Source organism: Mizuhopecten yessoensis, unplaced genomic scaffold (assembly GCF_002113885.1).
Source record: "Mizuhopecten yessoensis strain PY_sf001 unplaced genomic scaffold, ASM211388v2 scaffold3949, whole genome shotgun sequence".
Classification (NCBI taxonomy): Eukaryota; Metazoa; Mollusca; class Bivalvia; order Pectinida; family Pectinidae; genus Mizuhopecten; species Mizuhopecten yessoensis.
In genome coordinates this window covers 1,099,704-1,117,345 of record NW_018405300.1, presented here as the reverse complement: position 1 = coordinate 1,117,345, position 17,642 = coordinate 1,099,704, and the positions used below count along the sequence as shown (strand labels likewise).

General features: G+C 36.6%; 1 protein-coding gene across 1 annotated transcript in view; it reads right to left on the bottom strand.

Annotated features, from left to right (window-relative positions):
- The window catches only part of LOC110448227 (netrin receptor UNC5C-like), a 96,840-nt gene that overhangs the window by 19,980 nt on the left and 59,218 nt on the right, over positions 1-17,642 (bottom strand). Inside the window, exons 5-8 of the mRNA XM_021494371.1 lie at positions 12,095-12,262; positions 8,723-8,884; positions 2,940-2,981; positions 724-858 (exon numbers count right to left, since the gene is read on the bottom strand). Coding sequence (XP_021350046.1) covers positions 724-858; positions 2,940-2,981; positions 8,723-8,884; positions 12,095-12,262 — 507 coding nt within the window. The remainder of the gene's footprint in view (positions 1-723; positions 859-2,939; positions 2,982-8,722; positions 8,885-12,094; positions 12,263-17,642) is intronic.

Sequence of the window (17,642 nt, the reverse complement as noted above, 5' to 3'; positions counted from 1 at the left end):
ACGCATAAGGGTCAGTATATACCTGTAAAGTACATTTGAATTGCCAGACATTTGACCCAAGATGAAATATAGATATGGATGGGGAGGAACTTAACTTCAGGTGAGGGTAATTGATTCTATGGTTATAAAGCCCAACTGAGCGTGCAGCTGGAAAGATCAATGTCCTCCTTATGAGACTGACCCCCCAGTCTTTCTCAGATAAAAAAAAACAACACACATCTGCATCCAAATCCACATAATAGATTTGGATATTGGCCCCAACTCCACAGATAAGACAACATTACAGGCAAAAAAATGTCCTTCTCTACCAAAAACCTGTGGTGGATAAACGAGCTTTGCCTGCTGACCCATGTGAGGTTAAACCACAGAGTAAACAATAAATGTCAATGTGAGTACTTGATGGTTTGCCACACTAGTGCCTACTAATTATGTGATAAAGTGACACATTTCGGCCATGGACCTGAGCTGAAATGTTGACGGGACCTGTTCTGACACCGCCTGTCCACTTCCCCTCCCTATAACCATGAATCAGTCTACATACAACGACAGGTGTGTCTTCACTTCCCTCAATCTCGTACCTCTTTTCCACACATTATCGCATTTCAAGGAGCGGGAAGATTCAACATGACACGTTTCATTAGGAAGAAGCAATGAATATCTAGATATGGTTTTACTCTTGATTTAAGTTCAACCTACTTAGACCGGCACGATGTTAATACTTACTGTTTGCATTTTGACTTTTTCTTCTTATTGCCAAGGCGACCAGAATAACAAAGATGGCAAGGACAACAATAGACACACAGATTCCAATGTAGAGGGCGATGTTGCCACTTCCTGCATTGGGTCCAACAGTAGTTGCTACAATGACAAAAAAAGTACATTTTATATTTCAAATCTTTCTGAGTGTAGAGATTTTTAATACAAATTCACAATACACTGGTATTAAGGCCAAGTAAATCTTACATCAGTTTGAATCTGAACATGGGAACAGATATAAGCCATGACCCCAAACATTCTTTAGTGTTAAAAATAGTTCAAACACAAGTGTAAAAGTATTTTTTAATCATGACCCCTGTAGGTAAAGTTCAGTTGATAAAATATGCCAGAAAAAATACAAGGTATTTTCACAAAATTCTCTGAACTCATACCTACAATGTCTAATAACTAGTAACAAAAAACACATGAATATTATTTAATTTATCTGCTGCCATAATCGACTAAATCTGAGATTCTTAATGAAATCAGTTCTCCTACCAACATATAGCATACAGCTTTTGATCTGATCACATCTAACAGGGAAAGGCAGGCAAACACAACCTGGTTTGTATTACATAGTCACTTAGCATTCAAACGTTTCAAAGAGGCAGACGTCTGATGCTGCAATAGGCCACTTCAGGAGAAATACCATGATTTATCTAACCCGCTAAAATACTGCCCATAAATTTTAGAACAAAATTGGCCTATAAATTTAAAAACACAAACACAGGAACCAAAACTAACGTCTGCTTACGCTAATTTAAATGTATGCAAGTGTGAAATAGAACGGAAAGTGAAAATTAACGCCTATTTTCCACTCTTGAAAACTCGGAGGAAACTTAGATTTACGAGAAAATATGATGGTAAATCTTGCCTGGCAAGACAGGTTAGAGCCCATAGAGTATAATCAGAGGGCTATTGTTCTGGTCAATCACATTAGCCAATCATTAAAATCATAAAGTCTCCCACCTAATTAGTTATAAGTGGTCGTTTAAATTTCCCAAAATTTAAAGTGTTAATCCCAATCATGTATCTGACATCCCAATTAGGCTTACATTGTGTCTTTATTTCCTCTCCCGTTCCCACAAATTATTCCTGAATCGTAAACATTGATGAAAATTAGTGTTCAGTAATCCGTGCTCTATGGCTGCAGTTCTGATGCGCCTGAAGCACAACGATGCACAATGTTACTGGTCGACCTAGCTGATCTAGAGAAGCTTGTCGGGTGTAAATCAGAAGAGGATATCTTGTTCCCCCAATATCTGGCGGGGTTACCAACACATCTGCTAGGTAAAGTGCAATGCCTGTAACCCTCAACCATCCAATAATGACCTCCTATCAAAGGCTACCCAAAAGGGTTTTTTCGGCAAAAACTTCTAAGGTACATAGAATACAGCATCTGGTGTACGTCATGTGACATTAATGTGCACAGCGGTGTGTAAGAGGCCTTCGTGATTGACACTTAAAACATTTATTAATCTAAAAAAAAACTTTTTTTATTTTAAAACATTGCACTTGAGGAATAGATGGGATTATATGATGAGTTTGCTTTAACTGATTGAAGAATGAAAATTATGCAAAATACATATTCTGAATAATTGTTTTGAGGCTCCATCATGATCCATACAACTTGACGATTAAGCCATTGCATTTGTCAATGATATTTGTCAATAAGTATGATATTAAATTGAAAATATGTAAGTTACTGTATAGACAATATATAAGTTTTAGCTATATTTGCAAACAAAAATAATTGTGAAGTAACAATGATGTAAATTTCAACGATTAAATTTTAAAGTCAATGAATATGTTTTAAAAAATAATTTATTGCTGGTATCAAACAAAAAGTTAAAAAATACCAAATGAATAATAGCCCTACATTTTATACAAATATCTCACTTTTTACGGAGATAGTTATGCAACTGCAGTGTTTTATATAATTAATGGAGTCAATTTAAAAATCGCTACAAAGATCATCATACTTGTCTGAGTAATGTTTTCTGTCATGTGACCCGTGATTAGCGATTCTCAGTGTAAAGCCCCGGCCTGAACTAAGTGAAGTGAGAAAGGGAGATAGATGTAGGTTTTTGGAGGTTGTGCATGCTAATGATCAGGGACAGCGTTAGAAGGCAGTAGGGCAGCTATACATCAGGTAGATAATTAGAGGTGATCCGTCAACCTACCTGTTTTTACCGGGCCTCTTAAATCCCCATACAGTGTTCTCTCTGTAATAAATTAATACATCATAAAAGTCAACTAATATGCATACCATTATCATAATTTATACCAGATCAACTCAAAACTCTGGAAGAATAGATTGGTGTTGGGATAACGGAAAGTTTTATAACCCATCTCATCTAGTTTTAAAACAATAGACCATAGTGTTTGTAAGACATAAAACAGTAGACATTCACATCTACAGACTACGTTATAATACCTGTAGTACGATTTATATTTGTGCGAGACATTGTCTCCACCTACAGCTGTTCCCTCAACTTCATATTGACCAAAACTACCCTTCTTTTAAGTCATACTAATATGATACAAATTCAATATTCAGAGTTAAAGACTGTACCATAAAAACCTTGTTTAACAATAAATTAGTCTGAAGTCATTGTCAGGTCATTGTCAGCTAGTTATTTACATGTGTTCCCTATTAATTGGTTGTGTGACAATACCAGATATCTCGGTCACAGCTGTGCTACCTAATTGGGAGATGTTTTGTGTTACACTATCATAAGGTGAACAGGTAAGTCACCAAATATTCACACACATGTAATACACCTTCCAATTCACTTTCAGTACAACAGACAGAAAAAGACTCAACCCTCTATATTAAAACTAGGTATATGGGAAACACTGTTAATCAGGGATGGATATTTTGTGTGTCTAAAACTTAACGCTGACCGACGTGTGGTGACAGGTTTAAGTTCATCATATGTCTGAGATCAGCAGAGTGATAATCAAATTCCATACAATATATTCCATTAGTATTGATTAGGTGACCAGTGGTGACCACAGAGCCTTGATCACGATTAGGTGACCCCAGATTCCACAGAGGTCCCTCCACGTCCCTGGATGTGCAGCACCTCTGTGTCCGCTACAGTCCACGTTTATTAACTACTACACTCTTGGCTGGCTAATTTAATGACCACAGCATCACACAGTTATTATTGAGATGATCAGTGGTCAACATAAGTTCATCACGGCTACTCAAGTATTAGGTCTTAACTATACACCTGCTAATCACCTCCTACTGGACACACATTTAAAATGTCTCCATAGCGATGGAAAGCAAAATTTAACGGCTTCTTCATGAAGAGTGATACCAAACATACAACTGGTGTGTTGTCCACGTAATGTTTATCTTTTACTCATTCTCCGGGTCAACTAACATTTCCACGATGTCAAATGTAAAAAGCAAAAATTGGATTCTGTAAATCAGTTTAATAGTGCATGAAATAAGTGGATAAATGTGGAAATAATGTTGAATGGTAGCTTTGTGTAACCAATATCTGTCCCCTCTAGGGGGAGAAAGGGGAACAACCCTTTACCATCTTGGATGAATGTGGTCTCCCTGACCAGTGTGAATTAAACCCATTTACCATCTGAAATTACAACACACCTAGATTTTTAGATAACTGTTAGTCCTTACCTATACATGTGATGCCATACAAAAACATGCAAGTAGCCAGTTTATAAGAATTTTCTCAGCTGAATGTCCAAATTATCAGCTCATGCTAGAATGGTGAAATAATAATGGTATTTCCCAGTCCACTTTAAGATAAAACTAATGTACTCAAGACAAACGCACTCAGATCAAAGCATGGTTCCAATTCAGATTCATTCTCCAAAACAAACACTTCATTAGATTTTAAATCCAATCACGGGCAGCAGACCCCCACCACCCATGGGAAAGGCCCCTAACATGCTACCAGTACCCAATCAACTCATGATATATTACCAGCCTCAATCACAAGATCATCCCCCTTAATAAGTTGATAACTGTTTCTAATCACAAGAACTCTTTAATCGGGTATAAAATCAACCCACCTACATTCCCCATGGAATACGAGCTCTACCCCCCAACTTAGAGTTTTAACGAAGAGTAACAAAAAACAGAGACTGCCTGTCTACCTGTTTTGAGAGTTAATGCTGAATCTTTAATGTTCTCATTGATGCTCCTGGGATTTGCATCTTTTGCAATACTTCCTCTAATGTTATATATCTTTTTGGTTAAGAAACAGCCCCTGTACCTTTTACACATATAAAGGTGCGGTTTAGGAAACATTGTAACTCCAGTATTTATAAACACTAATGAAGGCCTCATATAATTAGGTACATACGCTTATCCTACACAAATGCTACTCTGTACTTTCTGTGAACCTATCAGGGTATTAAGATATCCATCAAGCATAAGAATAAGAACTTGTAAAGCGTAGGGGTGAATAATATTACAATTACATCTATCCTGGTGATTAACGGTCATAGAGGCGAGGCAAAATGGACCAAGTGTTTCCTCCCGATGAGTACCATCAGGATAGCAAGTTCATCAATGATTGACAATGCCGTCTGCTCCTGTGGGCTTAATCTTACCCGAGTGGATCACTAGCCAAATCATATCAAAATAAAGGTCTAAAAAGCATCATCAAAAGCAGCCTTGTAAAGATGTAACAGAAAAATATACACGCATTGTAATTACCCGAGGGGGCGCCTATTATACCACGCAAAAATAATATCCTATGGTGATATTTCATGATCTCTATTCTAGTTTGAACTCTAAATTGTTTCCTTCTGAAGTACAACAGCTTCTTCCTATTACCAACTTTTCTTTAAATCATTATCATTAAGTAATGCATGCTAAAGTTGTACTTATTTTTCAACAAAAAGTGCCTTTCCCACCTTTAACAAAAAGTGCCTTTCCCACCTTTAACAAAAAGATGTAAGGTAAAGAGGATACCATCTATGTAAGTGTATACAAACTGTATACATACCTAGAGGAAACATACTACATAGACACTAAAAATAATTATAGAAACATACACTACATCTTATACCGATGCAATATTTCCATAAAAAGAACCAGATCCCTGAATTTGTTGATGGAAGTCAGAATGACACCAATTACAGCGAGTGAATCTGCCTTAAAGCAAACACAACTATCTTCTACACATCAAAAGATAATTTTCTCATTTTTTTCATACACCATTCCCAAAAAAATTTCCAATCTCTATTTAATTTGCAAGACCTACAGGTAAATACATGCTCGAGTATGGAGCATCAAATAACTAGCATGCTCCATACAAACATATGTTTATATAACTGTATTTACCATTACATAGTAGCCATTTGTCAAGCTTAGCGAGAAATAGATTATTTTTTTTGTCTGTTGTTAGTGAAATCTTGAACAGATAAACTCTATGTGAGATCCATTAAAATCACAAAAATTGGAGATCGGAATCTTAAGAGTGGTTAAAATTGTTATGATTGAGTTTTCAAGTGGTCTATGAACAGTGTTTGTGGGATGTGTCGGATGGGATAACAGACTTGCCACTAGGTTTCCGGGAGGTATTGTACAAGCTGACAGTCTGTAAAACTCTATGTATACAGAGATTCTCAGTGGGTACCCTTATCCCAAATCAACTACTTCAAGACCCAGCACTGTTTTTGGCCCAGTGATCAGGGAAACTCAAACAAATGCTTGCCAGGTCTTATGTCATAGGAGGGTCTAGTGGAGGGTTGCATCCCAGGAGTAGGATATCACCAGACTACCTACAATCTGTGTCAGTCAGAGACTACACCTCCCACAACCCATGTTTGCCATTTATTGACACACTTAGATAACACTTTAATTTTCCAATTTATGCCAATTACCTATCAGCACTATTCAACAAGTTCTTCACAGATCTGGCACGTTAAGAGATACTTTTTTAACCATGCTTGAAAATACATTCCTCACTCACTCCATTTTCATTTTTGTATAACAAAATCTGCTACTAATAAAGCAACAGTTTGAGACAAACAGTCAGCATGTCTTCATCATTGATGAAGCCCTCAAAATGACCTCCTATTATCTGTATATATCTAGCCTTCATAAAAAGGTTTTGAGTAAATATGGTAAACGATGAAGATCAGATATCCTCACCAATTAATCCTGTCCATGGTAAAATGGCATGTCCCTCTCATATGGTCAGTGTGTTTAGAGAGTAGATACTCTCTAACCCACAACACTTTCTGCCATTAATACCAACATCACAAGCCTAGCCTGACCATTAAATGCAATGACAGGAAGTAATAAATGCCCAATTTTATTTTCCTATTTTCGGTTCCCTCAACTTTCCTGGCTTTAACGCTGACAGTTTATTTCCTCTATGGCGTTAAACCGGAGCAGTAACTGTAGTAACTTGGTGTGTTTAGTACAGCAGGGTTGTCACACACAACACCAAGCTGTAAGAAATGTGTATCATGCTTTTCTAGTAGTTTGTCTTCCCATCAGTGACCAATGCATTTACACTAAAAGACTTCGTAAACCAGAAGTTCTATCTCAGTTCTATGGAAACCAATTTCCATATTTTTGTTTTCTTCAGACTGAAAGTGCATTAGTCATAGTCAAGGGAACCCTAGCATACAATCGAAAATTTGCCAAAACTTTTAACTGATGTTTGGAGAGTATTTTTGGTTGCATAATTATCATTTCTGTTCTTTATTTTAAAGGTAACACACAGTGTAAAAGATTAGTAGGATCTTTACTTAGCCAAGCTAGTCCCCAGATACCGCTAAAACGCATTTCCAGAGAGCTTCGTTATTCTACCGTAAGAAATCGACACTTGACTTTCTTGATTACTTTGATCTTGTGCATAAGCAACATCCAATCAGATGATGAAATCAATTAGAAGCGGAATCTAAATCACCCCAACTATAGCGTATTGGTCTCCCTGGGACCTGTAATGAGAGTAAGTCTATAAAATAGGGAACGTAATCTTGTGGCTGAAGTATCTTTACGTTTTACTATGCAGGGTTATATCCCACAAAACCTGAAACCTGAAGTAGATACAAGTTTATTGCTAATATACATGAACCTAGCTTTGATACACAAATTTTGTTCCCAATCTTTCATCGTTTTTCTGACAAATCGCATACAACGGAAGTTGAATATTGTGGTCCCCTTGTGAAATCCTGTGTTCGTATAGACACCCATGGCAATGTTTCTTCTAAAATAATTTGGTAAATAAATATAAAGCGCCCTTATCTCTTTATAACATCAATACTGTCTAATGCATATTGCTACTCTCCTGGATTTCCTCCGAATTATTCTATCAATGAAAAAAGCTTCTCCATTATGGATGAATTGATCCGAGCTGGGTCGTTAATTCTCTCTCCCTTGTTACTTACCAACCAGACTGCCATTAACTATGTTGGATTTCATCCTATCTTCATGACTTGCCAAAAATGCTATCTTACTATGTCAAACAAACTTACAAGTGAAAAGGTTGTCATATCTAGTCTGGGTATTTGTAGCAAAATAATACTATCATATCAAAATGGGTATGTTACTGGATTTCAAATGCAGTTTTGACAAGAGGCCAACGAAGGGGAAACTGAATACTGTTAATCAGAGAACTGAGGAGTTGGGACTAGGAGCAGCTTCGTGATGGCTGGGTTAGGGAACAAGTAAATTTGCAGACGTATCCTGGCCCGACTAGTAGTGATATCAGTCACTGTAAGGCAAAAGAATGTGCAGTTTTGAGAACAGATCTGCAAGTAATTTGCATCTGTTCATTTGGTTTTACTTAGGAAGGGTGTTTTTTATGCAATGTGGCAAAAAATTAGTGCTTCCTTGTTTTGAAATTTTATTCTGACACAAAAACTGAAATTATCTGAAACTTTGTCGTAATAGTTTGTTTTATTTCAGGCGTTGGTGACCTAGTTTCTCTTGTCAGATAGAAATCATCTCTTTGTTACCTACCTCGACACATTCCTCCAGTACAGTTAGTAGAATCAAGATCATTTCCACTGCAGTATCCTCCGCCATTTTCAGGGGGAGGGTCGTCACATGACCTTCGGCGATGATGGAGACAATCAGGACTACAGGTTGACCAGGATGACCACATTGACCACTGTCCTCTCACTGAACAGGAACATATAACACATTAAAGTGACTGGAAAGGTTTCAACACAGCTAATGTACATTTTACTTCAAATAAGATACATCAGGAGCTACATAAAGTCAAATTATTATGATATACTCTCCAACACTGCAATATGTCATCTATCAAATCTTATAAGCTAATATCATTTTTCAGGATAACAAGAATCAATTTGAATAACCTAATCACCAATTAAAAATTGGTAATTGTCCATATAAAAAAGTATGGTTGTCCATCTCAATGTCAAATATTTCATGTCTAATATCAAGGGAGGCAAGTCTAAAACACAATAATTCACAAAGGAAATTCACAAGACTGGCAAACAGAAAGAATCAGGAAACAAGGAGTACAGAATAAAGTGAAAAATAAAGATAAGAAGTGAAAAAGAGACAAGGAAGATGTCCTTTGGAGGAACGGAGGGTCTGGAACTTAACCGGGGGAGGGACAGCACTACTGTACACAGGGAAACAATACAAACAGTACAGCCCACATTTCTTAGATTTCCTCCTAATAAGAAGACTTTATTTTAAATAGTAGGGTGTTACCTCAATGTGATAGTTACCTAGGCTACAATCTCTATGTTAGGTACAGGCTAGGCTGACTTTATTTTACTTTACCAATGGTCAATTACAATTCTTTTTCTTTTTAATTCTTTTGTAAACTAAAACAAATCTAGATGCTACTTTTTACAAAATAAGATTTTATCAAAATTGCTGAAATCATACATGTTGGCCCAATATATTAATGTCAAAAATATAACTTGTCGTTCGAATTCTTTTAACTAGCACTGAAAAAAATAGCAAAACGGCCAACTTAGCAGAACAGACAATTTCTTCAAAAAAAACAACAAAAAACCCACAAAATTCCAAAGACTCCATGATGGATTGTTCCTGGGTATGTAAAGATGGTAATTAAACAGATTATATGGTAAATACATTAAACAAAGATATATAAGAGTATAAGGGTCAGGATTCTACTGATGATTTTAGTTCCTACGGTCGCCTTCCTATGCTTACCTGCATCTACATCACATCCAGGTAAGGCGAGGCAGAAATGGTAATAATGGCAACAATTACACAACAATCTCGTTAACAGGTAAATTATCTCAGATTAACAGGTACGCTAGTTTATCACGGATAACTGATCAGATTTCTACACTTCCTTTACATATTAATATATCATAAAATCAATTTGACCCCAGTAAAAATAAACGTTAAGATTGATTTCACCCTGGTACAAAAACTGACATTTGCCTTCATTAAAATGGTGTTAATTTAAGGAGATTTAAGAAAGTTGTTTGCAGCTGTTATTAGTTTTACAATCTGATTGAAGTTTTTCTTTTCACAGTTAAAAGTTCACAAAATGTGTCCTTTATGTTGGAAGATTAAAGATTGCATGATGAGCTTTAAAATGATGAAATGAAATCCAATAAATGCTATCAGGATGACTGAAGTCTACAGAGGCTGCAACATATCAGAAATAAAATGTTGCCAAGGATTGTACACTAAAAATAGCGACAGATTTAATGTAAGTGATGCGGTCTTAAGCTAATTCAGTTCTAGAGAATTATACAGTATCAAACTGCTATTTATATTCACAGGATAACCAATACAGGTCAAATGAGAGCCAGGGCTGTTCGGTGATAAACCACCATACAAACACCGATACAAAATGTCAAATTATTCGAAATTCTAGGAAATATAATGCTACTGCCTGATACTGCCAATGCTTTACAAACATTTCATTGAGCCAGATTCATGTTAATATAATTGTAATCACCACTAAGGCTTAACTACCATCCAGATTTCACATAACTAGAAGCATTACAATTGTCCAAGTTACTATAACTCAGATGGGTAGTCATTGTCGTACATGGGGCTATTGAGAATTATAGTCAGATGGCTAAACAATTTTTCACCATAATCATATTCATCAATAATGATGTGTTTTTGTAAAAATGTCATAAAAGATTTGCATTCATTTTCAGTAATATCTTTTTCAAGATGGACCTCTATTTTCTCATCCTCTATTTTCTCATTATGCCTTACACAAGATGCATTCTGTAATACCACATTCCAAAACCCATCATGTTACATCTGATATTATTAGCATGAAAGCCTCTTAAAGAATGATGATTTTAGGTCTTTTAACGATCCTACTCATGATAATGAACCTGTGCCAAAGATTTATTTATATCTCTGTCAAATGAAATGAGTGTTTAGATCACTTATTACAGTTCTCGATCTCGGTTACATCATGCCAAACACTATAGCTTCATGTCACAAAATGAATTATTGAAATAACTGCCTAATTTTCTAAGGATCACCATAAAACATCTCGGAATGTTAATAATTTGCAAAAAAGATGGTAAAAGAAACTAACAAAATATGTATCCCAAGTCCCAACAACAAATCACATGACTTATGTTTGCGCATTCTTCAATCTCCTGGGCTCATGGGAGAGTTGTTCCTTGCCTCTGTTTTTTATTGAATAAGTTGTAATTATGGAGGGAATGAATTTGGCTCCAGGGAATTAGGAATTGTCTAGACACTGGGGCCCACTGGTAGTGGTGTGTGTAATACAACCCAGACTTACTTGCCCCTTCGACTCCCTAGTCTTACCACAAGGTCAGCGTGTCAACGACCCCTAAAATCGTCCCCCATTTTTAGATAGAGTACTACCCTGAACCTTTATGTAGTGTAATGTGACATATCAACCCCTCTGTAGCCAGCCCCTCCCATCCCTGTGTACTGCAGACCATTTCCAACTGAACACTGTTGTTTTATACAGACCATGTTTTCAATAAATGGTATGGAGCCTACTTAAGTGTCGCTCTTGAGAAACTTGTCTGGGGTAATTTATGTTATTTTGGGGAAATTTGACATGTGTTTAATAGGGAGGGAAAGTAGCTTTTATCTGAAAGATGATCAAATGAAAAAGAGAAAATGAAGAAACGAAAATGTTATTTTTTTCATCCATACCTAAAACTACTTCATCAAATTGTTGGTAATGCTTCCTTGTCGAAAACTATGAAAACCTTCAAAGAAAATCGGGCAGTAAGAGCGGACAAACTTATTGCATTACTGAACGTTTCGGGGCATACGTTTCCTCCCTGCCAAACAAAACTTGAAACTGATGGAGAGAAAGTGAAGTGATGTTGAGAGGACGAGTAGGGTTGGCCGAAGACCTACCTGGACAGATGGCGGTACACTCAGTCTTCTGACTTGTCTCTCCAACACAGGGGGCACCCCCATTGAGGGGGGTCGGATTGGTGCAAGCTCGATAACGCTTCTGAGAGCCCCGACCACACTTGACTGAACAAGTTGACCACTGACTCCATGTTGACCAGCTTCCATTCACTGAAATCAAAATCAGTCAATTTTAAAGGGTTTAAAACCATGTGTTACAGGGTTGGTCACTCTTAGGTGGATTTGAACAGTATGACACAAATCTTGCCGATTGTTTTGGACGTGCCAAGGAAATGCTGCGACAGTTGACTGTCCTTCTCATGGTCATATTTGAATGAATAATAAGGTGTTTTTTTCGCATTCATAAAACCGATCCGATGGTATCAACATACACTTGTTATCTAGAGTACAAATCTCTCCTCATAACGAATCTGACCTGAAACTCCATCACCCACAAGCTTGACATCCACTCCTTCCTAAAAACATTTTAACCACCTAATTGAATTGAATTTTTTTAGACTATTTGATCTTGCTGCACATCTCAAGTCAGTGGTCACGCTTGATTAGAGTTTGATTGGGATGGGCAATCTGTTAAAGTCCCGACATTTCAGTCGACTCCAGAGCTAGGTGTATAATGAAGGAAAATCAACTGCACCGGACGGCGCCTGTTTGGGAGAAGTGGGCTAGAACCTGGCCGTTAGACCACAAATTAGCTACTATCCACAGCACCGCACAAAAACTAGTCATGCTGGTCGGGGTTTTTGTCATACCAATTGCATGATATTCCATGCAGAACTCCTTACTGAAAAAAATATAATCTTAATTTTATTTTTTTCAGTTTTGAATGTTCTTTCCAGTCCTTTTATACATTAAGTTAAAATCCTGAACACACTCTGGTCTACTGGGGATACAGACAAATCTGTACCAGGTGTCTGTGCCGTGTCGTTATGGAGATTTATCTAACATCTCGTGAGTGACTAAGTCTCATTAGATAAAACCCTTCTGAATCCCCTCTCATCATTGAGGTCATTACCCGCCACTCGGAAGAAGAATAATTCCTGTTATTTGGCAGTTGCATAGCTTAGGTTGTAAAAGTAATCAAGCTCAGTATCAAATCCATTGCATAACTTGCAATGAAGTATATCTCTTTGTCTGATGAGCTGGGTCAACAAAATGGGAGCTTTGTAATACTGCAATTATGCTTCAATGTACTAGCAGTCAAATACTTTATTTTCAAACCGACACATCAGATCAGTCTAAGCACCGAGAACACGCTGTTAGTTTGGGTTTGATACTGTATGTACATATCTGTCGAAACATTTAGTCCCAATTAGCTAAGATACATATAAACTATCAAAGACAAAAATGTATAAATATTTTGCCTGTCTGACAGGATCTATTCATTATGATTGTACTGTCTTACCAATAAGTTGAGTATTAGGTGTCAGCTGGAGAGAAATGGACATGTCCTGTTCTATGTCAGAGATGTGACTAAATGTCTCCGTACTAATTAAGGATATGGTTTATGACTGAGTCTAGATGCTGGAGTAATTCATAGCTTAATCAAAGCTAAGGAAACCCACAGATCCTGTATTACCATATGTCTGTGTGGTACAATAGATCCTTTACCGCTAGGTAAGACTGTGGCTAAAATTGTAGAGACCTCTATCATAAAACTTCAAAGATATCAGACATATTCCAGTAGTATTCTTCATAAAATCTGGAAATGTACGAGTAAAACATAAACCTACTCTCCGAGCGTTTGAATCCATCAGCAATGACAGGAATGCAACCAAACACTGAACAGATGCTAATTTTGTCTACAGCAGTGTGTTTGACATCAGCGCATTAACACAATTAAGTTAACTAATCACCAGCAGTAAGCACTGTGAATTTTTGGCGGGAAAAAAGTGGAAGGTGTTTTTTTATGAAACTGACTGATATCCAAAGACATTGTTTCAATGAAAGAAAATTTATAATAAGATTTTTTTGTTGAAATGTGCAAATAACAAAAAAATTGCATGCTTGTGTACATTATGTTGAAGTTCTTCTGTAATAACAAGCAACTTTTTAGGTTTCTGTAAATATTCAAAATACATTTCAAGGTTGTAATTAATCACATTGAATGGAAACAGAGAAGTGTATATCAGTAAGTGATTGGTACGCCGAGTTAATCGCGGCTGTTATAGTAGATCCCCAGATATCTACGCCCAGCGTACATGCTTTTCTCTACCTTTCTCTTTGATCACAAGAGCATGGAACAATAAAAAAATACTCAGTAAAAACTCCACCATAATCTACTGTCGTTCCTGTCATAGATATCTATGATCGGTCTAATCAATCATGTTGGTCGTCAGACGTCAACCCAGACTCATTAACACACGAGTTATTAAAACACCTCCAATATTTCCTCTGTAAAAGACATTTTACATAAAGCTATGATGATTTCCCTTCGGCTTGACCTACACTTGACATATTTGGAGTCATTCAAATAATTGTAAATTGAAGCATTAATTATTTCGACAATAAAAATGTCAAACCAGATACCTCCGTAAAGTATATTCTTTGTGCATTTCCCTGTTCATCTTGTTAGATTGCCTCCCTTGAGTGGTTTCTTTGTTTATTCAACGTAAAATCACATCCCACTAACACTTACAAGAATTCTGTACAATCACTTTTCTCTTAGCAAACCTGCCCCTTCCATTTTCCCCTCTTTGAAATTATCTCCCTTGGGCTTTTTATATCATGAAATTATCTCCCTTGGGCTTTTATATATCATGAAATTATCTCCCTTGGGCTTTTATATATCATGAAATTATCTCCCTTAGGTGTTTACATTCATTAATAGAACCTCTGTTGGTGTGTCGACTCTGTCAAACTACCTCCCTTGGAGGTGTAAACTCTGTTAGATTACCTTCCTTGGTGTTAAAGCTATAAAGTACCTCTCTTGAGTATGTACACAGTGAAATTAACTCCATTCGAAGTGTACACTTTGGTAAATTATCGGCCATGGGAATGCACATTATTAAATTACCTCCATTGGGTGGGTACACTCTTGGTTAACCTCCCTTGCATGTGAACATTTTGTTTATAGCTTCCCATGGGTGCAAGCATTGTGTAAATAACCCTATTGGGTGTGTAAATTTTGTATATTACCTCCCTTGGGTGCTTACACTCTGTTAATGCAACCTCCCTTGGGTGTGTACATTGTTAATAACCTCCCTTGGGTGTGTACATTGTTAATAACCTCCCTTGGGTGCGTACACCCTTGGTTTACCTCCCTTGGATGTGTATATTCTGTTAATTACCTCCCTTTGGTGTGTACATTGCTAATAACCTCCCTTGGATGTGTACATTCTGTTAATTACCTTAATTACTTCCATTGCTATCCTCTGTTTAGCATCTGAAGACATATCTTGGAATACATCATACAGATGGATAGGTCTTAAAATTGTCAAAATAGCCCACGAGTCCAAAAGTAAATTCCTATTTAATTTCAAACAACAGAATGTAAAAACAAATTTTGTAGGACCAGATGTGTAACCTACTCTCATGTGGCCTTGACCACTATGTCCCTGACCATAGGTGGTGGACAAAATCACTCTGACCATCACCTTTAATGCCAAATGACCAACAGTGGTCTAAAACAGTCCATTTCAAACATGAAGTTTTCATTAGTAACCCCCATTAACTTCCTCCTCCTCCTCTGAAACCTCCCATCACCAAAAACCCCACACAGAGACCAGGACATTTTCCCATGGTTTTATCTCTGAATTTCAACTGTTCTGACTTTCAACACCACATAAGCTGGAGTATGTGGAAAATGTACCTAGCAACCCTGAAAAAACTCAGCTAAATTTTCCAATAGCAAAACCCATTAATAAAATATCAGTCAGTTGTCCAGTGCAGTCCTACCAGATACCACCAAAGGAGAGGAAACATCCCTTCTTTCAGTTTTTTTCTTGTGAAATGCCCCCCTGGTGTATGGTGATTGATTATAGAAGGTCAGCGTGCACTCATAAATTCTCAATGTCCTTCCTCCAGTAATTTTTTGTCTTTCTGAAAGACTCTCATGACTCTTCAATGGAGTCTAATTGTTGGTATAAATTTGATAAAGTTGAATGTAGCTTTTCCTTTAATTTGATAAGAAATAACATATATAAATTCATCCTGTGTCTAATACAGGTACCCCACTTGTATCCTGTAGTTTAAATTTAGAACAAGGTACTATAAACAGCAATGTATGTGATCCATTCGAGGTCACCATCATATCATGCACACAAAGTTTGATTAAATTTCCTCTTTTTTAACAACAGATAAATCCATCTAATCTTTACAGATGAAAATAAGTTTTAATTTGTAGTAAATATGATGCAGAAACATCAACATTATCAGTCAGCCTATCTGTGTAAACAGATAATTACCCCTGCTAAAGTCCAGGGTAATCAACGGAGACACAAAACACACCTGCCCACAAAAGGACCAACCTTTAAAGCGAGCTGTAATTTCATGCCTTGGTCAGACAATGGGGTGACCAGCGACCGAGTGACAGACCACTAACGGGGTACTATTGGTGTCATAACTACTCGGTAGATAAACTACATTATTATAAACATAATGCCCAAAGCGCAAACAGTTTTTGTATCAAATATCAAACAGAATCATTATCTTAATACTTGATTGTTTCATCAATGATGGACATCAGAATGGACCTGGATGTCTGCGTGGATTATATACATACAATTAAGTAAATGGGTTATGATATTGCTATCTGTTTGTCATTCCATACCACCACCCCTAGCTACACAGCTTCACTGTAGATAACATCACTCGCAAAAATACTGAAAACCCTATTAATAAATGAAACTTTTATCAGCTCCATTTCAATTTTTCATCTGGTATTTATCCACTGTAGAGACACTGGATCTGTAAGTCAAATATGTGCAGGAGCACATTGGCCTAGAGCACTTATCTCAGTCATTATATTTCTAAACATCTCACTGATCAAGTCATTATATTTCTAAAACTCTACAGCACTGATCAAGTCATTATATTTCTAAACCTCTCTAGAACACTGATCAAGTCATTATATTTCTAAAACTCTACAGCACTGATCAAGTCATTATATTTCTAAACCACTCTACAACACTGATCAAGTCATTATATTTCTAAAACTCTACAGCACTGATCAAGTCATTATATTTCTAAACCACTCTACAACACTGATCAAGTCATTATATTTCTAAACCTCTCTACAACATTGATCATGTCATTATATTTCTAAACCTCTCTACAACACTGATCAAGTCATTATATTTCTAAAACTCTACAGCACTGATCAAGTCATTATATTTCTAAACCACTCTACAACACTGATCAAGTCATTATATTTCTAAAACTCTACAGCACTGATCAAGTCATTATATTTCTAAACCTCTCTACAACACTGATCAAGTCATTATATTTCTTAAACTCTACAGCACTGATCAAGTCATTGTATTTCTAAACATCTACTATGAAGTCAGCATTGTATTATCAAATGTTTTAAAGA